Raw genomic sequence first — 23428 nt, 5'->3', positions numbered from 1 at the left:
TATATGTATGTGTGGGAAAAAAAATCACAAGACTATTTCATCTCTACAGGCCTGTTTCATGAGGGGGGGTACCCTCAATCGTCAGGATCTCCTGACGATTGAGGGTACCCCCCCTCATGAAACAGGCCTGTAGAGATGAAATAGTCTTGTGATTTTTTTCCCCACACATACATATATATATATATATATATATATATATATATATATATATATATATATATATATATATATATATATATATATATATATATATATGTGCAAAGCCATAGGCTCACACAAGTTCAGTAAATAATTTAAATTTGGAGCACAGCATCATCGTTTTCACAGCTTTTTGGTTGTGAATTGCCAATCATAACTGTGATTGGTCGTAATGTGATTACGTCACCCCGGAAGTTGCCGGTCATTAAAAAAATATATATATATATTTATTTTTTATACCATTATTTATAAATTGCAACATTTACAAACGATTGAGAAATAATAATAATCAAAATAAATACACAAGCAGTTGCCAAATCATAACTGTGATTCGTCGTAACGTGATTACGTCACCCCGGAAGTTTCCAAAAAAAACAAAAAAAAAACACTTGAGCGGAAAAGCGTCTGTCACAGCAACAATCAAGCTATCTTACCCAATTAACAATGAAAAGCGTCGGAGGGAGACTGCTCGAACCCATTAAGGTACATTTATGTCACGTATGGTCGCTTTAAATCATGTATGTATGACAGATAGTGTCTTATATCAGGGCATGTGCTGAGAGGCGGGGTGCCATGCAGAGGAGACATAGCAGCAACACGGATGGCATGCCCTCAGAAAGGTGGATTTACCTCCAAGAAAAAAAGGACTGATGATGATGATGATGATGATGATGATGATGATGGTTTGGTGTGTTCAGGAGCCGTAGCCAAACTCTGGGATCGGAGAGCAGCCTGGATGAGGGTGGCGCCTTCGACTGCCTGAAGCCCGACTCGCCCACGTCCCCCCAGCAGATCTTCTCCGGCTTGGTGGGGGTCCCCTGCGGCGGCGTCTCCTCCGCCCAGTTCCAGGCGGCGACTTTAGTCCTGGGTTCTCCCCCGGAGGTTTTCATCCAGATGACGGCGTCGTCACGGGAAGAAGGCGGCGGCGGCGGCGGTGGAGGCCGCCGCCCCGAGGTGGCCCCGTTCCTGCCTCGCCCGCCCCATCACCACCACCACCATTTCCACCACCCGCCCCTGCAACACAGGACCCCCTCGCTGCTCCAGCAGGCCACCGCGGCGGCCGGCTCGGAGAGGCACGGCTCCAGGGAGGAGGGCGGCCAGGAGGACCCGTCCACGCCGGCGCCGGCCTTGTCGGAGCTGAAGGCGGTGGTCACCTGGCTGCAGAGGGGCTTCCCTTTCATCCTCATCCTCCTGGCCAAAGTCTGCTTTCAACATAAGCTCGGTAAAGCGGCGCCACGATGTTGCAACGTGGCTTCCGTGCCCGCTGATGTTGTGGTTTGTGTGGCAGGTATCGCCGTGTGTGTGGGGATGGCCAGCACCTTCGCCTACGCCAACTCCACTTTCAAGCACCAAGTGTCACTCAGGGTAAATAAGGCTACATACTAGGGGTGTCATTAGGGCTGCAGCTAACGATTATTTTTCTATCGATTAATCTATAGATTATTTTTTTCGATTAATCGGTTAATCTATAGATTATTTTTTCGATTAATCTATAGATTATTTTTCCTTTTACCGTATTTACGGAAAATACGGTACTTAATTTTAGCTTTTATAATCCATCATTTACCCTTTATTTACCATTTTTTACCTTCTTTTTCCTTTGATTGACTTATTTTTTACTTTGTATTTACCTCATTTTTTCGTCATTTAACTTTTTTCACATTATTTTACCCTTTTTGCCTTCTTTTACCTTTAATTAACTCCTATTACCTTCCATTTACATTGTGTTGCCTTCTAATTATTATTTACCGTCTTTTACCATCTTTTTCCTTCTAGTCAACTTGTTTTACCATGTGGTAGAAATGTTATAAATCTTTATTTCAATCATTAAACGATTGATCGAAGCTAGGGCTGCAGCTAACGATTATTTTTCTATAGATTATTTTTTCGATTAATCGGTTAATCTATAGATTATTTTTTCGATTAATCTATTGATTATTTTTACTTTTACCGATTTTTTTTTTAAATTTAAAATGAAGAGGAAAAAATAAATGTAGGCCAGTTTTTTCAAAAGGCATGGCTTTTATTTACAAAAAAAAAAAGTATGGCCACTCAGTCAACATTGACAACAACATGACAAAATATTCTGTAACAATGTAAACATTTAAAACTTTTAACATTTAACAAAATTAAAAGTAGCTTATTTGCTTTTTAATGTGCAAATATAAAAGTAAACATCCAGTGCAAATCTTAATATTCTGGAATAGTATAAGCATTTCAAAAGTAAAAGTATTGCTTATTTTGCTTTAAAATGTGCAAAAATAAAGATAAACATCCAATACAAAAAAGTGCTAAACGGAAATATTCTGTAACAAGTGTAAACATTTCAACAAAAGTAAAAGTATTGCTTATTTGCTAAAATGTGCAAAAATAAAGCTAAACATCCAATACAAAAAAGTGTACAGTGTAAACATTTCAACAAAAGTAAAAGTATTGCTTATTTTGCTTAATAACACAACAATGATAGTATGATTAAAGTGAAAGTTAATTGTTGGTTTGTACATCGTATATGTAACTGTTAATGTTGTAAAAGGTATTTGCACAACTAATTAACGTTAGCGTTTGTGACACGTCTTGTGCCGTGGGGTTCTTTCAGGACCGACAGACTGAACGCCAGACGGCTTTGCCAGGTTTACAATCTTTTAATTTTACACAAAGTCTTTTCTCTTCCAACTGCGCGGATCGCGCACCTGGGCACGATTGCGGCGTCGCTCCCGGCGCGCCCCGCCTCGCCGCTCGCTCGCCGCCGCCGCCTCTCCACAGCGTTAAAGAGGAGCGCGTCTTTGTAAACACTGAACAGGCACGCCAAACGCGCCTCTCAGAGCGAAACGGTGCTTTAGTTTATGAATTTACAACGCAGATACAAATGACACATTCATGTTTTTGTGTAATAATGACAACGTATACGCACGCGGACGATTGACTTGTTGATGGTTGATGGCAAGAACGCTGTCGGGGGTTTTCTTTTCAAATGTTCCTTCATAGCCGTTGTGCTGCTATGATAGGCCATTTCCGCTCGACACAGTGTGCATACAACAACATTATTAAGCCGTTTATTGAAATACACACACTTTTGACGACTTTTGGCGTGCTTTTTTCCCCTCGCTCGCATCGTCTGCTTTGCGCTCCGCCATGACAGTAAAGTAGTGTGACGTAAATATGTGACGCGCCGACGCACAAAAACGGCGTCGACGTATTTACGTAACCGACGCGTCGTTTCAGCCTTAGGTGTCATATGCCCATATTTGGCATTTTGACGTAAAAGTCCAGGCCAAGAGTTTGGACACACCTTCTCCTCATTCAATGTGTTTTCTTTTTCTATTTACATTGAAGATAGTCACATCAAAACTATGAATGAACACATGTGGAGTTATGTACTTAACAAACAAAAAAGGTGAAATAACGGAAAACATGTTTTATATTCTAGTTTCTTCAAAATAGCCACCCTTTGCGCTGATTACTGCTTTGCACACTCTTGGCATTCTCTCCATGAGCTTTAAGAGGTAGTCACCTGAAATGGTAAATCACTTCACAGGAAGCTCAATCGAGAGAATGCCAAGAGTGTGCGGTAAAGACGGTAAATAATAATTAGGAGGCAACAAAATGTAAATGGAGGTTAATAGGAGTGAATTAAAGATAAAGAAGGCCAAAAAAAAAAGTCAAATAATGTGGGGAAAAAGGGAAATGGAAGACAAAAATGAGGTAAATGCAAGGTCAAATAAGTCAATCAAAGGTAAAAGAAGGTAAATAAAAAGTAAAAGCTGGTAAATAGACAGAGGTGGGTAGAGTAGCCAGAAATTGTACTCAAGTAAGAGTACTGTTACTTTAGAGATTTATTACTCAAGTAAAAGTAAGGAGTAGTCACCCAAATATTTACTTGAGTAAAAGTAAAAAGTATGTTGTGAAAAAACTACTCAAGTACTGAGTAACTGATGAGTAACATACACACACATATCATATATATACATATATACACACAAACATATATATATATATATATTTATAAACACACACACACACATATATATATATATATATATATATATATATATACATACACACACATATATATATATATATATATATATATATATATATATATATATATATATATATATATATATATATATATATATATGTCTTAATAAGGTTATCCAAAAAATAGTGCTGGATACCCTAGTAGAGCGCAATATATGTATGTGTGGGAAAAAAATCACAAGACTATTTCATCTCTACAGGCCTGTTTCATGAGGGGGGGTTCCCTCAATCATCAGGAGATTTTAATGGGAGCATTCGCATACCATGGTTTATATAGGGCACAGAGTGGGTGGGTACAGGCTGGCGTAGGGGCATGGTGATTGGCTCATGTGTTACCTAGGAGGTGTTTCCGTCTATGGCGGCATGTTGTTACAATTTCGCTGCGCTTGTTGAGGGATGACAGGTCTGGACGGTAAATAATAAACAGTTTCTCTTTCAAGCATAGGTTGCATCTTTTATTACCACTATTGTAAGGTGTGCTGGATGCAAGAATTTGCCATGTTATTGAATATTCAACATTATTGTCTTTGAGGTCCCAAATGTGTTTGCTGAGTTCTGTGGTATTCCGCAGGTTTTGGTTCCTGAAAGAAGCCTTGTGATTGTTCCATCTGGTTTTGAATTCTCCCTCGGTTAATCCTACATATGTGTCGGATGTATTAATGTCCTTGCGTGTTACCTTAGATTGGTAGACAACTGATGTTTGTAAGCACCCCCCGTTGAGAGGGCAATCAGGTTTCTTTTGACAGTTACAGCCTTTGTTGGTTTTGGAGTCGCTCTGTCTGGGGGCCGACGGCTCATTTGCAATTGTTTTGTTGTGGTTTGAGATGATTTGTCGTATATTGTTCATGCAGCTGTAGCTCAATTTAATGTTGTTCTTGTTGAATACTTTTCTTAGGGTGTTGTCTTTGGGAAAGTGTCCAATGTTAGTTGAGACGTTTTTGCTGTATGGGGGGTTGTACCAGATGATGTCGTTTCGTTTTCTGTTCTTTTTCCCAAAGAACAGATGATTGAGGGTACCCCCCCCTCATGAAACAGGCCTGTAGAGATGAAATAGTCTTGGGATTTTTTTCCCACACATACATATATATATATATATATATATATATATATATATATATATATATATATATATATATATATATATATTATATATATATATATATATATATACACACACACATATATATATATATATATATACACACATATATATATATATATAAATATATATATATATATATATATATATATATATACATACATTGATATATACAGTATATAATTTATATTTATTTATTTTGCCGTTTTTGTTCGCATGTTAAAGGTGTTTTAATGAATATACATGCATGTTTAACACATATAGATTCCTTTCTTTCATGAAGACTAGAATATAAGTTGGTGTATTACCTGATTCTGATGACTTGCATTGATTGTAATCAGACAGTAGTGATGATAACGTCCACGTTTTCAAATAGAGGAGAAAAAAAGTTCCTCCTTTCTGTCTAATACCACATGAAAGTGGTTGGTTTTTGGCATCTTATTTGTCCAGCTTCCATATTCGTTTTTATACACTTTACAAGAAATACATTGGCGGCAAACTCCGTCGCTTGCTAGCTTGTTTGCGCTGGCTTTCGGAGACTCTTATTTTGAAAGCGCAGGCGCGATGGAGCGGCACTTTTATTGTGAAGACAGGAACTGTGCAGTCAGTCTTTAGGCTTTTGACAGGATGTACGGTTGAAATAAAAAAGGGTCTTTTTTTCCTTCACACTTTTGATTGATTGATTGAAACTTTTATTAGTAGATTGCACAGTACAGTACATATTCCGTACAATTGACCACTAAATGGTAACACCCCAATAAGTTTTTCAACTTGTTTAAGTCAGGTCATGTGACCCCTGGCTCTGTTTGATTGGTCCAACGTCACCAGTGACTGCATCTGATTGGTGGAACGGAGTGAACGTCACCAGTGACTGTATTTGTTGAAACGCAGGCACTATGAAGGTCTGTCTGACAGACCAAAACAAACAAAGCGTGCATTAACAGATCGATAAAAATTAGTAGCGAGTAGCGAGCTGAATGTAGATAAAAGTAGCGGAGTAAAAGTAGCGTTTCTTCTCTATAAATATACTCAAGTAAAAGTAAAAGTATGTTGCATTAAAACTACTCTTAGAAGTACAATTTATCCCAAAAGTTACTCAAGTAGATGTAACGGAGTAAATGTAGCGCGTTACTACCCACCTCTGTAAATAGAAGGTAAATAAACAGTAAATGATAGATTATAAAAGGTAAAATAAAGTAAATAGAAGGTAAAAGTAGTATATAAAAGGTAACATAAGGTAACTAGAGAGTAAAAAAAGGTAACAAAAAAAGAATTTAAGTAAGTAAAATAAGGTAAATAAAAGGTAAAAAGAAATTTAAAATAAAACAAGGTACACAACGGTCAAAGAAGGTAATAAAAGGTCAACGTAGTTTAGAAGATAAAATAACTTCAATAAAAGGTAAAAAAAAAAAAGTTAAACAGGAGTTAAATAAATAGTAAACAAGTTAAATAGAAAATAAAAGAAAGTAAAGAAAAGGTACAAACGAGAGATGTCCGATAATGGCTTTTTTTTGCCGATATTCCGATATTGTCCAACTCTTAATTACCGATTCCGATATCAACCGATACCGATATATACAGTGGTGGAATTAACACATTATTATGCCTAATTATGTTGTGATGCATTAAACAATGTGACAAGGTTTTCCAAAATAAATCAACTCATGTTATGGAAAAAAAAAATGCCAACATGGCACTGCCATATTTATTATTGAAGTCACAAAGTGCATTATTTTTTTTTTAACATGCCTCAAAACAGCAGCTTGGAATTTGGGACATGCTCTCCCTGAGAGAGCATGAGGAGGTTGAGGTGGGGGTGGGGGGATGTAGGGGGGTGTGAAGTGAAGTGAATTATATTTATATAGCGCTTTTCTCTAGTGACTCAAAGCGCTTTACATAGTGAAAGCCAATATCTAAGTTACATTTAAAGCAGTGTGGGTGGCACTGGGAGCAGGTGGGTAAAGTGTCTTGCCCAAGGACACAACGGCAGTGACTAGGATGGCGGAAGCGGGAATCGAACCTGGAACCCTCAAGTTGCTGGCACGGCCACTCTACCAACCGAGCTATACCGCCCCGTGTATATTGTAGCGTCCCGAAAGAGTTGGTGCTGGAAGGGGTTTCTGGGTATTTGTTCTGTTGTGTTTATGTCGTGTTACGGTGCGGATGTTCTCCCGAAATGTGTTTGTCATTCTTGTTTGGTGTGGGTTCACAGTGTGGCGCATATTTGTAACAGTGTTAAAGTTGTTTATACGGCCACGCTCAGTGTGACCTGTATGGCTGTTGACCAAGTATGACTTGCATTCACTTGTGTGTGTGAAAAGCCGTAGATATTATGTGCCTTTAAGGTTTATTGGCGCTCAGTACTTCTCCCTACGTCCGTGTACACAGCGGCCTTTTAAAAAGTCATACATTTTACTTTTTGAAACCGATACTGATCATTTTGAAACTGATACCGATAATTTCCGATATTACATTTTAAAGCATTTATCGGCTGATAATATCGGCAGTCCGATATTATCGGCCATCTCTAGTACAAACTAAAATAGAAGATAAAATAAAAATGTAAAATATGTTAAATAGAAGATAAAAAAGTTCAATAAAAAGCCACTTAAAAGGTAAAATAAGTTATATAGAAGGTAAAAGAAAGTACATAAAAGGTTAAACAATGAATATAGAAGGTAAAAGAAAGTACATAAAAGGTAAAATAAGTTATATAGAAGGTAAAAGAAAGTACATAAAAGGTAAAATAAGTTATATAGAAGGTAAAAGAAAGTACATAAAAGGTAAAATAAGTTATATAGAAGGTAAAAGAAAGTACATAAAAGGTTAAACAATGAATATAGAAGGTAAAAGAAAGTACATAAAAGGTCAAATAAGTTATATAGAAGGTAAAAGAAAGTACATAAAAGGTTAAACAATGAATATAGAAGGTAAAAGAAAGTACATAAAAGGTAAAATAAGTTATATAGAAGGTAAAAGAAAGTACATAAAAGGTTAAACAATGAATATAGAAGGTAAAAGAAAGTACATAAAAGGTAAAATAAGTTATGTAGAAGGTAAAAGAAAGTACATAAAAGGTTAAACAATGAATATAGAAGGTAAAAGAAAGTACATAAAAGGTAAAATAAGTTATATAGAAGGTAAAAGAAAGTACATAAAATGTTAAACAATGAATATAGAAGGTAAAAGAAAGTACATAAAAGGTAAAATAAGTTATATAGAAGGTAAAAGAAGGTACATAAAAGGTTAAACAATGAATATAGAAGGTAAAAGAAAGTACATAAAAGGTAAAATAAGTTATGTAGAAGGTAAAAGAAAGTACATAAAAGGTTAAACAATGAATATAGAAGGTAAAAGAAAGTACATAAAAGGTAAAATAAGTTATATAGAAGGTAAAAGAAAGTACATAAAAGGTTAAACAATGAATATAGAAGGTAAAAGAAAGTACATAAAAGGTAAAATAAGTTATATAGAAGGTAAAAGAAAGTACATAAAAGGTAAAATAAGTTATATAGAAGGTAAAAGAAAGTACATAAAAGGTTAAACAATGAATATAGAAGGTAAACAAGGTAAATAGAAGGTAATGCAGGTTATGGCAAATGCATACATGAATTTCAACTATTGTCCCCAAAATACATATTGAGGCTTTAAAAAAGTGTGTTTTATCCCATTACTCGAACAAACTACTCAATTACTAAAATACTCAATAGCTGCAGCGCTAAAAACAGAACAAGCGGAAATGACGCAATACGTCACGACATACCAAATTAGCATAAACACATTTAATCATAATTATAATATTTATATATTTTTAGTTTTTATTTCGAAGGTGAACACACTTATAATATGATACAACACATCATTTCATATCTCTTTACAACATGTCCGAAAAGGAGTAGGATGAAGCAAAGATGATTGAATCCTGACTAATATATATGTTCACTTCCTCTCCTCTTTCTTCTTTCTGTTTCAATGTGCTATTTTGTTGTTGTATCTTTGTCAATGAAGCTTAGTCCAAACTGTTCAGAAGCGTGCAGGTAGCGCCACAAATACAGGTAAAAGCCAGTAAATTAGAATATTTTGAAAAACTTGATTTATTTCAGTAATTGCATTCAAAAGGTGTAACTTGTACATTATATTTATTCATTGCACACAGACTGATGCATTCAAATGTTTATTTCATTTAATTTTGATGATTTGAAGTGGCAACAAATGAAAATGCAAAATTCCGTGTGTCACAAAATTAGAATATTACTTAAGGCTAATACAAAAAAGGGATTTTTAGAAATGTTGGCCAACTGAAAAGTATGAAAATGAAAAATATGAGCATGTACAATACTCAATACTTGGTTGGAGCTCCTTTTGCCTCAATTACTGCGTTAATGCGGCGTGGCATGGAGTCGATGAGTTTCTGCCACTGCTCAGGTGTTATGAGAGCCCAGGTTGCTCTGATAGTGGCCTTCAACTCTTCTGCGTTTTTGGGTCTGGCATTCTGCATCTTCCTTTTCACAATACCCCACAGATTTTCTATGGGGCTAAGGTCAGGGGAGTTGGCGGGCCAATTTAGAACAGAAATACCATGGTCCGTAAATCAGGCACGGGTAGATTTTGCGCTGTGTGCAGGCGCCAAGTCCTGTTGGAACTTGAAATCTCCATCTCCATAGAGCAGGTCAGCAGCAGGAAGCATGAAGTGCTCTAAAACTTGCTGGTAGACGGCTGCGTTGACCCTGGATCTCAGGAAACAGAGTGGACCGACACCAGCAGATGACATGGCACCCCAAACCATCACCCAACCATGCAAATTTTGCATTTCCTTTGGAAATCGAGGTCCCAGAGTCTGGAGGAAGACAGGAGAGGCACAGGATCCACGTTGCCTGAAGTCTAGTGTAAAGTTTCCACCATCAGTGATGGTTTGGGGTGCCATGTCATCTGCTGGTGTCGGTCCACTCTGTTTCCTGAGATCCAGGGTCAACGCAGCCGTCTACCAGCAAGTTTTAGAGCACTTCATGCTTCCTGCTGCTGACCTGCTCTATGGAGATGGAGATTTCAAGTTCCAACAGGACTTGGCGCCTGCACACAGCGCAAAATCTACCCGTGCCTGGTTTACGGACCATGGTATTTCTGTTCTAAATTGGCCCGCCAACTCCCCTGACCTTAGCCCCATAGAAAATCTGTGGGGTATTGTGAAAAGGAAGATGCAGAATGCCAGAGCCAAAAACGCAGAAGAGTTGAAGGCCACTATCAGAGCAACCTGGGCTCTCATAACACCTGAGCAGTGCCAGAAACTCATCGACTCCATGCCACGCCGCATTAACGCAGTAATTGAGGCAAAAGGAGCTCCAACCAAGTATTGAGTATTGTACATGCTCATATTTTTCATTTTCATACTTTTCAGTTGGCCAACATTTCTAAAAATCCCTTTTTTGTATTAGCCTTAAGTAATATTCTAATTTTGTGACACACGGAATTTTGGATTTTCATTTGTTGCCACTTCAAATCATCAAAATTAAATGAAATAAACATTTGAATGCATCAGTCTGTGTGCAATGAATAAATATAATGTACAAGTTACACCTTTTGAATGCAATTACTGAAATAAATCAAGTTTTTCAAAATATTCTAATTTACTGGCTTTTACCTGTAAATGCATGTGTGGGAAGAGAAACGGGATCATCAGGAGGAGCAGAATATTGATTATTGGTGATGAATTGTAAGTTGTCATGTGTTTCAGGATGAGCGCTCCATGATGGTTGCCGTGTGGATGATGTTGTTCCTCTGTGGCAACATGGCCTACGTTTACTACGCCTTCAGCCAGGAGGAGCTCTACAAAAGGTACGTCTCTTCACCTGGATCATCATTTACTTTTGGATTCAGTTTTGTCTTCATTTGTGCTTTCTGTCGGCAGACTTCCTGTTCTTGTCTGCTTTTCTTGTGAGTATTTTTGGTTTTGTTTGGACCGTTTTTCTTTGGTTTTACCATGTCATTGTCATGCATTGTGTGGTCCCGTCACAGTCCATGGTGACGCTCCTGATTGTGCTTTGTCTCTGTCTTCCAGCCTCTTCTTTTCAAAGCCCAACCTCAGCAACTTTGACTTCTTTGACCTGGTCTGGGCGGTGGGCATCACCGACTTTGTCCTTAAGTTCGCCACCATCGCCCTCAAATGCTTTGTCCTTTTTCTGCCCAAGATCCTCCTGGCCTTCAAATCCAGGGTGAGAATCACATTATTTCACTATTTCTTTGTCTAAGCCCCCCTCACTTGTGTTGATAATAATCCCGTATTGTCGATGCCATGTTGGTGCACCAGGCGTAACCCAATGTGGCCCCAAACGACGTCTTCCATTTGGCATGCGAGACATTATTTACTTGTATGACCCCAATGCAAACAACCTTCCCTAGTCATGGTGCAAAAAAAAAAAAAAATGATATATTTATGTGATATCAACACACATGGTCACACATAACTCAACCTGCTCACTCAACTTTTTAGATATTATAAAAAAACATCCATGCACCATAAAAAAATCCAAATGACTTGGCCGTAGGATGGTATACAAAAACACATGCAAAAATGGGGCGTATGAAAACTGAGTTACTAGTGATGTGCGATACCACTGATTTTCTTTCCGAGCCGATACCAAGTAAAATTAAGGATAGTATCAGCAATACCGATATGAAGCTGTATTTTTTCTAAATTTTCATATTTTTTTTCTCAATTTTCATCTCTTTTTTCCTCATTTTTTCCTCAATTTACCCCTTTTTCCTCAACTTTCCTCTTTTTTTTCAAAATGTTTCTATTTTTTTTCTTAAATTTTCTTTTTTTTTTCTAAATGTTTCTCTTTTTGCTTCAATTTTCCTTTCTTTTCCTCAATTTTCATCTCTTTTTTTCTCAATTTTCATCTCTTTTTTCCTCCTTTTTTCCCTCAATTTACCCCTTTTTCCTCAACTTTCCTCTTTTTTTTCCAAAATGTTTCTATTTTTTTTCTTCAATTTCCTTTTTTCTTTCTAAATGTTTCTCTTTTTGCTTCAATTGTCCTTTCTTTTCCTCAATTTTCATCTCTTTTTTTCTCAATTTTCATCTCTTTTTTCCTCATTTTTTTCCCTCAATTTACCCCTTTTTCCTCAACTTTCCTCTTTTTTTTCAAAATGTTTCTATTTTTTTTCTTCAATTTCCTTTTTTCTTTCTAAATGTTTCTCTTTTTGCTTCAATTGTCCTCTCTTTTCCTCAATTTTCATCTCTTTTAATCTAAATTTTCATCCTTTTTCCTCAAGTTTTCATCTTTTTTTCCTCTAAGGTTTCCTCTTTTTTTCCCCCCTCAATTTTTCTCTTTTTTTCTTAAGTTGCATCTCTTTTTTTCTTAAATGTTCCTCTCTTTTCCTCTCTTTTCATCAAAATGTTCATCGTTTTTTCTTCAAGTTTCATCTCTTTTCCTTCTCAGGTTTCCTTTTTTTTCACCTCAATTTTTCAAATTTCCCCCCCTCAATTTTCCTCTTTTTTTCCTTTAAGTTTCATCTCTTTTTTCCTCTTTTTTTCCTCAATTTACCCCTTTTTCCTCAACTTTCCTCTTTTTTTTTCAAAATGTTTCTATTTTTTTTCTTCAATTTTCCTTTTCTTTCTAAATGTTTCTCTTTTTGCTTCAATTTTCCTCTCTTTTCCTCAATTTTCATCTCTTTTAATCTAAATTTTCATCCTTTTTCCTCAAGTTTCCATCTTTTTTTCCTCTCAGGTTTCCTCTTTTTTTCCCCCCTCAATTTTTCTCTTTTTTTCTTAAGTTGCATCTCTTTTTTTCTTAAATGTTCCTCTCTTTTCCTCTCTTTTAATCAAAATGTTCATCGTTTTTTCTTCAAGTTTCATCTCTTTTCCTTCTCAGGTTTCCTTTTTTTTCACCTCAATTTTTCAAATTTTCCCCCCTCAATTTTCCTCTTTTTTTCCTTTAAGTTTCATCTCTTTTTTCCTCTTTTTTTCCTCAATTTACCCCTTTTTCCTCAACTTTCCTCTTTTTTTTCCAAAATGTTTCTATTTTTTTTCTTCAATTTCCTTTTTTCTTTCTAAATGTTTCTCTTTTTGCTTCAATTTTCCTCTCTTTTCCTCAATTTTCATCTCTTTTAATCTAAATTTTTATCCTTTTTCCTCAAGTTTCCATCTTTTTTTCCTCTCAGGTTTCCTCTTTTCCCCCCCCCTCAATTTTTCTCTTTTTTCTTAAGTTGCATCTCTTTTTTTCTTAAATGTTCCTCTCTTTTCCTCTCTTTTAATCAAAATGTTCATCGTTTTTTCTTCAAGTTTCATCTCTTTTCCTTCTCAGGTTTCCTTTTTTTTCACCTCAATTTTTCAAATTTTTCCCCCTCAATTTTCCTCTTTTTTTCCTTTAAGTTTCATCTCTTTTTTCCTCTTTTTTTCCTCAATTTACCCCTTTTTCCTCAACTTTCCTCTTTTTCTTTCAAAATGTTTCTACTTTTTTTCTTCAATTTTCCTTTTCTTTCTAAATGTTTCTCTTTTTGCTTCAATTTTCCTCTCTTTTCCTCAATTTTCATCTCTTTTAATCTAAATTTTCATCCTTTTTCCTCAAGTTTCCATCTTTTTTTCCTCTCAGGTTTCCTCTTTCCCCCCCCCTCAATTTTTCTCTTTTTTTCTTAAGTTGCATCTCTTTTTTTCTTAAATGTTCCACTCTTTTCCTCTCTTTTAATCAAAATGTTCATCGTTTTTTCTTCAAGTTTCATCTCTTTTCCTTCTCAGGTTTCCTTTTTTTTCACCTCAATTTTTCAAATTTTTCCCCCTCAATTTTCCTCTTTTTTTCCTTTAAGTTTCATCTCTTTTTTCCTCTTTTTTTCCTCAATTTACCCCTTTTTCCTCAACTTTCCTCTTTTTTTTCCAAAATGTTTCTATTTTTTTTCTTCAATTTCCTTTTTTCTTTCTAAATGTTTCTCTTTTTGCTTCAATTTTCCTCTCTTTTCCTCAATTTTCATCTCTTTTAATCTAAATTTTCATCCTTTTTCCTCAAGTTTCCATCTTTTTTTCCTCTCAGGTTTCCTCTTTTTCCCCCCCCCTCAATTTTTCTCTTTTTTTCTTAAGTTGCATCTCTTTTTTTCTTAAATGTTCCTCTCTTTTCCTCTCTTTTGATCAAAATGTTCATCGTTTTTTCTTCAAGTTTCATCTCTTTTCCTTCTCAGGTTTCCTTTTTTTTCACCTCAATTTTTCAAATTTTCCCCCCTCAATTTTCCTCTTTTTTTCCTTTAAGTTTCATCTCTTTTTTCCTCTTTTTTTCCTCAATTTACCCCTTTTTCCTCAACTTTCCTCTTTTTTTCCCAAAATGTTTCTATTTTTTTTCTTCAATTTCCTTTTTTCTTTCTAAATGTTTCTCTTTTTGCTTAAATTTTCCTCTCTTTTCCTCAATTTTCATCTCTTTTAATCTAAATTTTCATCCTTTTTCCTCAAGTTTCCATCTTTTTTTCCTCTCAGGTTTCCTCTTTTTTCCCCCCCTCAATTTTTCTCTTTTTTTCTTAAGTTGCATCTCTTTTTTTCTTAAATGTTCCTCTCTTTTCCTCTCTTTTAATCAAAATGTTCATCGTTTTTTCTTCAAGTTTCATCTCTTTTCCTTCTCAGGTTTCCTTTTTTTTCACCTCAATTTTTCAAATTTCCCCCCCTCAATTTTCCTCTTTTTTTCCTTTAAGTTTCATCTATTTTTTCCTCTTTTTTTCCTCAATTTACCCCCTTTTCCTCAACTTTCCTATTTTTTTTCAAAATGTTTCTATTTTTTTTCTTCAATTTCCTTTTTTCTTTCTAAATGTTTCTCTTTTTGCTTCAATTTTCCTCTCTTTTCCTCAATTTTCATCTCTTTTAATCTAAATTTTCATCCTTTTTCCTCAAGTTTCCATCTTTTTTTCCTCTCAGGTTTCCTCTTCCCCCCCCCCCCCTCAATTTTTTTCTTTTTTTCTTAAGTTGCATCTCTTTTTTTCTTAAATGTTCCTCTCTTTTCCTCTCTTTTAATCAAAATGTTCATCGTTTTTTCTTCAAGTTTCATCTCTTTTCCTTCTCAGGTTTCCTTTTTTTTCACCTCAATTTTTCAAATTTTCCCCCCTCAATTTTCCTCTTTTTTTCCTTTAAGTTTCATCTCTTTTTTTCCTCCTTTTTTTCCTCAATTTACCCCTTTTTCCTCAACTTTCCTCTTTTTTTTCAAAATGTTTCTATTTTTTTTCTTCAATTTCATTTTTTCTTTCTAAATGTTTCTCTTTTTGCTTCAATTTTCCTCTCTTTTCCTCAATTTTCATCTCTTTTAATCTAAATTTTCATCCTTTTTCCTCGAGTTTTCATCTTTTTTTCCTCTCAGGTTTCCTCTTTTTTTTTCCCCCTCAATTTTTCTCTTTTTTTCTTAAGTTGCATCTCTTTTTTTCTTAAATGTTCCTCTCTTTTCCTCTCTTTTCATCAAAATGTTAATCGTTTTTTCTTCAAGTTTCATCTCTTTTCCTTCTCAGGTTTCCTTTTTTTTCACCTCAATTTTTCAAATTTTTTCCCCCTCAATTTCCCTCTTTTTTTCCTTTACGTTTCATCTCTTTTTTCCTCTTTTTTTCCTCAATTTACCCCTTTTTCCTCAACTTTCCTCTTTTTTTTTCAAAATGTTTCTATTTTTTTTCTTCAATTTCCTTTTTTCTTTCTAAATGTTTCTCTTTTTGCTTCAATTGTCCTCTCTTTTCCTCAATTTTCATCTCTCTTAATCTAAATTTTCATCCGTTTTCCTCAAGTTTTCATCTTTTTTTCCTCTCAGGTTTCCTCTTTTTTTTCCCCCCCTCAATTTTTCTCTTTTTTTCTTAAGTTGCATCTCTTTTTTTCTTAAATGTTCCTCTCTTTTCCTCTCTTTTAATCAAAATGTTCATCGTTTTTTCTTCAAGTTTCATCTCTTTTCCTTCTCAGGTTTCCTTTTTTTTCACCTCAATTTTTCAAATTTTTCCCCCTCAATTTTCCTCTTTTTTTCCTTTAAGTTTCATCTCTTTTTTCCTCTTTTTTCCTCAATTTACCCCTTTTTCCTCAACTTTCCTCTTTTTTTTCAAAATGTTTCTATTTTTTTTCTTCAATTTTCCTTTTTTTTCTAAATGTTTCTCTTTTTGCTTAAATTGTCCTCTCTTTTCCTCAATTTTCATCTCTTTTAATCTAAATTTTCATCCTTTTTCCTCAAGTTTTCATCTTTTTTTCCTCTCAGGTTTCCTCTTCCCCCCCCCCTCAATTTTTCTCTTTTTTTCTTAAGTTGCATCTCTTTTTTTCTTAAATGTTCCTCTCTTTTCCTCTCTTTTCATCAAAATGTTCATCGTTTTTTCTTCAAGTTTCATCTCTTTTCCTTCTCAGGTTTCCTTTTTTTTCACCTCAATTTTTCAAATTTCCCCCCCTCAATTTTCCTCTTTTTTTCCTTTAAGTTTCATCTCTTTTTTCCTCTTTTTTTCCTCAATTTACCCCTTTTTCCTCAACTTTCCTCTTTTTTTTCCAAAATGTTTCTATTTTTTTTCTTCAATTTCCTTTTTTCTTTCTAAATGTTTCTCTTTTTGCTTCAATTTTCCTCTCTTTTCCTCAATTTTCATCTCTTTTAATCTAAATTTTCATCCTTTTTCCTCAAGTTTCCATCTTTTTTTCCCTCTCAGGTTTCCTCTCCCCCCCCCCTCAATTTTTCTCTTTTTTTCTTAAGTTGCATCTCTTTTTTTCTTAAATGTTCCTCTCTTTTCCTCTCTTTTCATCAAAATGTTCATCGTTTTTTCTTCAAGTTTCATCTCTTTTCCTTCTCAGGTTTCCTTTTTTTTCACCTCAATTTTTCAAATTTCCCCCCCTCAATTTTCCTCTTTTTTTCCTTTAAGTTTCATCTCTTTTTTCCTCCTTTTTTTCCTCAATTTACCCCTTTTTCCTCAACTTTCCTCTTTTTTTTCCAAAATGTTTCTATTTTTTTTTCTTCAATTTCCTTTTTTCTTTCTAAATGTTTCTCTTTTTGCTTCAATTTTCCTCTCTTTTCCTCAATTTTCATCTCTTTTAATCTAAATTTTCATCCTTTTTCCTCAAGTTTCCATCTTTTTTTCCTCTCAGGTTTCCTCTTTTTTTCCCCCCTCAATTTTTCTCTTTTTTTCTTAAGTTGCATCTCTTTTTTTCTTAAATGTTCCTCTCTTTTCCTCTCTTTTCATCAAAATGTTCATCGTTTTTTCTTCAAGTTTCATCTCTTTTCCTTTTTTTTTCACCTCAATTTTTCAATTCCCCCCCCCTCAATTTTCCTCTTTTTTTCCTTTGTTTCATCTCTTTTTTTCTCAATGTTCCTCTTTTTTTCCTCGATTTTCTTTTATTATTTCCCTCTTTTTTCCTCCTCCATTGTCATCTCTCTTTCTGTATTTTCCTCTCTTTTTCTCAAGTTTCATCTGTTTTTATCAACATTTTCATATTTTTTTCAAAATTTTCATTTCTTTTTATTCCTAAATGTTTCGCTTTTTTTCCTTCAATTTTCTTCTTTTTTTCCCCTTTTTTTCCACCATAAAAATATGTAAATTACACCCAATTCATTATCTGTAAAAAAGGGTCAGAAAGCATTTTGAAGATGGAACGTCAGACATTATTTATGCAACATGTTAACCAAAGTAGCACCGTTACATGTTAGGTAGACCACAAGGAAGAGTTTTACATGTAGAAAATATCACCCCTTGTAAATCAGCTATTTTTTGACATGGGAATATCGAATGGGAGTATCGGCCCGATAATTCTGGTGCACCCCTAATAGACCTCGTTTGACTCATAGTCTGCGGGTGGAGTTAGTGTACTTAAGAGGATGTTATGTCCCTCAGGAGAAGAATTATGTTTGCCATAAATATCACAAGCGTAGTAAGAGTGTAGAAAAGAGGAAATGTTCTTGTTCCCTTTTTGCTAAACTTAACAACACATAGTTGTTGCATATTCTTGTGATCCACCCCCAGAGCCCAACCCTCCACTTCTGAGCGTCTACGTGCACCACAGCAAACCTACTAAGTAAAGAGGCTGAGTCACCAATACATCAATCAATCATCAATCAATCAATCAATGTTTATTTATATAGCCCTAAATCACAAGTGTCTCAAAGGGCTGCACAAGCCACAACGACATCCTCGGTACAAAGCCCACATAAGGGCAAGGAAAAACTCACCCCAGTGGGACGTCGATGTGAATGACTATGAGAAACCTTGGAGAGGACCGCATATGTGGGTAACCCCCCCTCTCTAGGGGAGACCGAAAGCAATGGATGTCGAATGGGTCTGACATAATATTGTGAGAGTCCAGTCCATAGTGGATCAGAGGGCTAAGAACTCATTTTCATCTTTTTTTCCCCCTCAATTTTCATCCTTTTTCCCCCCTCAATTTTCATTTATTTTTTCCTCAAGTTTTCAATTTTTTTCCCTGAATTTTCATCTCTTTTTCCCTGAATGTTCGTATTTTTCTGAATTTTCATCTTTTTCTGAATGTTCCTGTTTTTGTCAATGTTTCTCTTTTCCTCAATTTTCCTCTTTTTTTTCTCAAGTTGCATCTCTTTTTATATCACATTTCATCTCTTTTTCTCAAGTTTCATCTCTTTTTATATCACATTTCATCTCTTTTTTTCCCCCCAAAATGTTATTTTCTTTTTACCGTAAGTTTCCTCTTTTCCCCCCTCAATTGTGCTCTTTTTCCCCTCAATTTTCCTCTTTCTTCCCAATTTTCTTCTTCTTTCTAAATTTTCATCTCTTTTTCATCTATTTTTCCCTCAATTTTCATCTCTTTTTTTCCTCAATTTTCAATTTTTTTCCCTTCAATTTTCATCTTTTTTCTTCTAAGGTTTGAAGGTCTGAAGTTTCCCCTTTTGGTCAATGTTCCTCTTTTTCTCCGTTTTCCTCTCTTTTTCCTCAAGTTCACTCTTTTTTCCCCCTCAATTTTGCTCTTTTCCCCTAAATTTTTCTCTTTCTTCCCAATGTTTCTCTCTTTTTTTCTCAATTTCCCTCTCTTTTTTCTCAACGTTCCTCTCTTTTTATCTCAAGTTTCATTTTTTTGTATCAAGTTTAATCTCTTTTTATCTCAAGTTTCATCTCTTTTTTTTCTCTAAATGTTCATCTCTTTTTAACTCAAGTTTCCTCTTTTTTTCCTCAATGTTCTTCTTTCTTCCCAATTTTCCTCTTTTTCAATCAATCAATCAATGTTTATTTATATAGCCCTAAATCACAAGTGTCTCAAAGGGCTGCACAAGCCACAACGACATCCTCGGTACAGAGCCCACATAAGGGCAAGGGGAAAAACTCACCCCAGTGGGACGTCGATGTGAATGACTATGAGAAACCTTGGAGAGGACCGCATATGTGGGTAACCCCCCCCCCCTCTAGGGGAGACCGAAAGCAATGGATGTCGAGTGGGTCTGACATAATATTGTGAGAGTCCAGTCCATAGTGGATCCAACATAATAGTAAGAGTCCAGTCCATAGTGGATCTAACATAATAGTGAGAGTCCAGTCCATAGTGGATCTAACATAATAGTGAGAGTCCAGTCCATAGTGGATCTAACATAATAGTGAGAGTCCAGTCCATAGTGGATCTAACATAATAGTGTGAGAGTCCAGTCCATAGTGGATCTAACATAATAGTGTGAGAGTCCAGTCCATAGTGGATCAGAGGGCTAAGAAATCATTTTCATCTTTTTTCCCCCTCAATTTTCATCCTTTCCCCCCCCCTCAATTTTCATTTATTTTTTCCTCAAGTTTTCAATTTTTTCCCCTGAATTTTCATCACTTTTTCCCTGAATGTTCGTATTTTTCTGAATTTTCATCTTTTTCTGAATGTTCCTGTTTTTGTCAATGTTTCTCTTTTTCTCAATTTTCCTCTTTTTTTTCTCAAGTTTCATCTCTTTTTATATCACATTTCATCTCTTTTTCCCCCCCAAAATGTTCTTTTCTTTTTACCTTAAGTTTCCTCTTTTTCCCCCTCAATTGTGCTCTCTTTCCCCTCAATTTTCCTCTTTCTTCCCAATTTTCTTCTTCTTTCTAAATTTTCATCTCTTTTTCATCTATTTTTCCCTCAATTTTCATCTCTTTTTTTCCTCAATTTTCAATTTTTTTCCCCTTCAATTTTCCTCTTTTTTCATCTAAGGTTTCATCTTTTTCTGAAGTTTCCCCTTTTGGTCAATGTTCCTCTTTTTCTCAATTTTCCTCTATTTTTCCTCAAGTGTCCTGTTTTTTCCCCTCAATTTTGCTTTTTTCCCCTAAATGTTTCTCTTTCTTCCCAATTTTTCTCTCTTTTTTTCTCAATTTCCCTCTCTTTTTTCTCAACATTTCTCTCTTTTTATCTCAAGTTTCATCTCTTTTTATTTCAAGTTTAATCTCTTTTTATCTCAAGTTTCATCTCTTTTTTTTTCTAAATGTTCATCTCTTTTTACCTCAAGTTTCCTCTTTTTTCCCCTCAATGTTCCTCTTTCTCTCAGTTTTCTTTCTTTTTTCAAAATGTCCCTCTTTTTTCTAAATTTTTCTCTCTTTTTCCTAAATTTTTCTCTTTTTTTCCCCTCAATTTTCCTCTTTTTTCTAAATTTTCCTCTTTTTCCCCTCAATTTTCATTGCGTCTTCTGAATTTTCCCCTTCTTTTTCTCCTCAATTTTTCTCTTTTTCTCAAGTTTCATCTCTTTTTTTTCTAAATGTTCATCTCTTTTTTTCCCTCAATTTTCCTCTTTCTTCACAATTTTGCTCTTTTTTCTAAATTTTAATCTCTTTTTGCCTCAATTTTCATCTCATTTTTCCTTAATTTGTATCTATTTTTTTTCTCAATTTTCCAATTTTCTTTCTCAATTGTCAATTTTTTTTCCCTTCAATTTTCAAATTTTTTTCTTCTAAAGTTTCATCTTTTTCTGAAGTTTCCCCTTTTGGTCAATGTTCCTCTTTTTCTCCATTTTCCTCTCTTTTTCCTCAAGTTTACTCTTTTTTTCCCACTCAATTTTGCTCTTTTCCCCTAAATTTTTCTCTTTCTTCCCAATTTTTCTCTCTTTTTTTCTCAATTTCCCTCTCTTTTTATCTCAAGTTTCATTTTTTTATATATCAAGTTTAATCTCTTTTTATCTCAAGTTTCATCTCTTTTTTTCTCTCTAAATGTTCATTTCTTTTTTCCCTCAATTTTCATCTCTTTTTTCTCTCAATGTTCCTCTTTTATTCCCAATTTTTCTCTTTTTTTCTCAATTTTCCTCTCTTTTTTTTTTTACATTCCTCTCTTTTCATCTCAAGTTTCATCTATTTTTTTTAAATGTTCATCTCTTTTTACCTAAAGTTTCCTCTTTTTTTCCCCTCAATGTTCCTCTTTCTTCCCAACTTTCCTATTTATCTCTATTTCTTTCTTTTTTCAAAATGTTCGTCTTTTTTTCTCAATTTTCCTCTTTTTTTCCTCAAATTTTCTCTCTTTTTTCCTCAATTTTCCTCTTTTTTTCTAAATTTTCCTCTTTTTCCCCTCAATTTTCATTGCTTCTTCTGAATTTTCCAAATTTCTTTCTCCTCAATTTCTCAAGTTTCATCTCTTTTTTTTTCTAAATGTTCATCTCTTTTCTCCCCCTCAATTTTCCCCTTTTTTACTCAAATTTTCTCTCTTTTCCTCAAAGGATGCTCACATCCCTGACAATAAAATCTAGTCAAACAGGGTACTGGTTATGGAAGGTTCGCTTGGCTGCTGATGTGTGTGTGTGTGTGTGTGTGTGTGTGTGTGTGTGTGTGTGTGTGTGTGTGTGTGTGTGTGTGTGTGTGTGTGTGTGTGTGTGTGTGTGTGTGTGTGTGTGTGTGTGTGTGTGTGTGTGTGTGTGTGTGTGTGTGTGTGTTGAGATAGCTTAAAAAGTTTTTTTTTTAATTCTTGAAAATAATTCATCAATTGAGAAACCTCAAATATAATCATAACTTGGATGTAAATTAAAAATATATATAATTGTAACTTTTTTTGTATTCTTAAATGACACACCGTGTCTCTGTGTTGCAATAAACCTGCCATAAAAACAAGACGGGCTCCGCAAACACGTAGACGCTGGACACTCATATCTTCCACTGACTTGTGGAAGGAATCGGCCACGAGGACAACTCACTGTAAACTACCAGTGAAATGTAAACATAGCCTACCAGTCTTATGGAAAGGGAAACTCTTCCAGATAAGCATGAGTCAGTGCAGTGAATACTTTGATGTGATTTTATTCATCATCGCTTCCATGCAACTTGCTGACTGCGCAGAAAAGGCAGAAAAAAATAGTGTAAAAAGGAATTGCAGGCCACGCTTCCTCATTTATGTTGTATTGCAGAGTACTTCTCAGCCCCCTTCTCACCCTGTGACACTGCATTACATAATATTATTACTCATTTGTAGTTTTTCATTACGTCTTACTTCTGTTACTCTTTGTAAAAAAAAAACCCTGCTCTGTAACCAAAAAAATCCTCATTATTGGATAAATAGGTCTATGTTTTTCTATCTATCTATCTCTCCATTTACAGCCGGTACTGATATCAGAGCCTTATGTATTGGCTGAAACCGATATAATCCCATCCATTGCAAGCAAAAATTGTACATACTTTTATTATTTGGTTGTGTGGAATCTTAGAAAAGGTTTGACCAAGTCAAATGAGTCAAACATAGAAGAACGATAGGCATAAAAAGCAACAACACTAACCTATTTATTATTAACTGTTTGAAATGGACTCAAAGCGCTATCTAAGAAACATTTAAAGCAGTGTGGGTGGCACTGGGAGCAGGTGGGTAAAGTGTCTTGCCCACGGACACAACAGCAGTGACTATGATGGTGGAAGCGGGGATCGAACCTGGAACCCTCAAGTTGCTGGCACGGCCACTCTACCAACCGAGCTATACCACAGACAAAGGCATTGAAGCTAAGGCATGGCTATGCAAAACGAAACTAAAACTGAACTGGCTGCAAAGTCAACAAAACACAAAATGCTGGACGACAGCAAAGACTTACAGCGTGTGGAGCGGAGACGGCGTCCACAAAGTGCATCCGTACATGACATGACAATCAACAATGTCCCCACAAAGAAGGAATGCGTCCGCACAATTTAAATAGTCTGGATTGCGAAAACAAAGCAGGAAAAAAACATATAAGTCGCACTGGAGCCCGG

The 23428-nt window shown here is 35.2% G+C and overlaps 1 protein-coding gene across 1 annotated transcript in view; it reads left to right on the top strand.

The window, feature by feature from the left end:
- Positions 1-576: 576 nt before the first annotated feature.
- The window catches only part of rnft2 (ring finger protein, transmembrane 2), a 46288-nt gene continuing 23436 nt past the window's right edge, over positions 577-23428 (top strand). Inside the window, exons 1-6 of the mRNA XM_061980073.2 lie at positions 577-681; positions 747-818; positions 897-1420; positions 1487-1563; positions 11067-11167; positions 11391-11544. Of these exons, the coding sequence (XP_061836057.2) occupies positions 772-818; positions 897-1420; positions 1487-1563; positions 11067-11167; positions 11391-11544 (903 nt within the window). The 5' untranslated portion in view covers positions 577-681; positions 747-771. The remainder of the gene's footprint in view (positions 682-746; positions 819-896; positions 1421-1486; positions 1564-11066; positions 11168-11390; positions 11545-23428) is intronic.

Source organism: Nerophis lumbriciformis, linkage group LG20, assembly GCF_033978685.3.
Source record: "Nerophis lumbriciformis linkage group LG20, RoL_Nlum_v2.1, whole genome shotgun sequence".
Classification (NCBI taxonomy): Eukaryota; Metazoa; Chordata; class Actinopteri; order Syngnathiformes; family Syngnathidae; genus Nerophis; species Nerophis lumbriciformis.
Note: the sequence above shows the minus strand (reverse complement) of the source record. Positions and strands in the feature narration are given on the sequence as shown.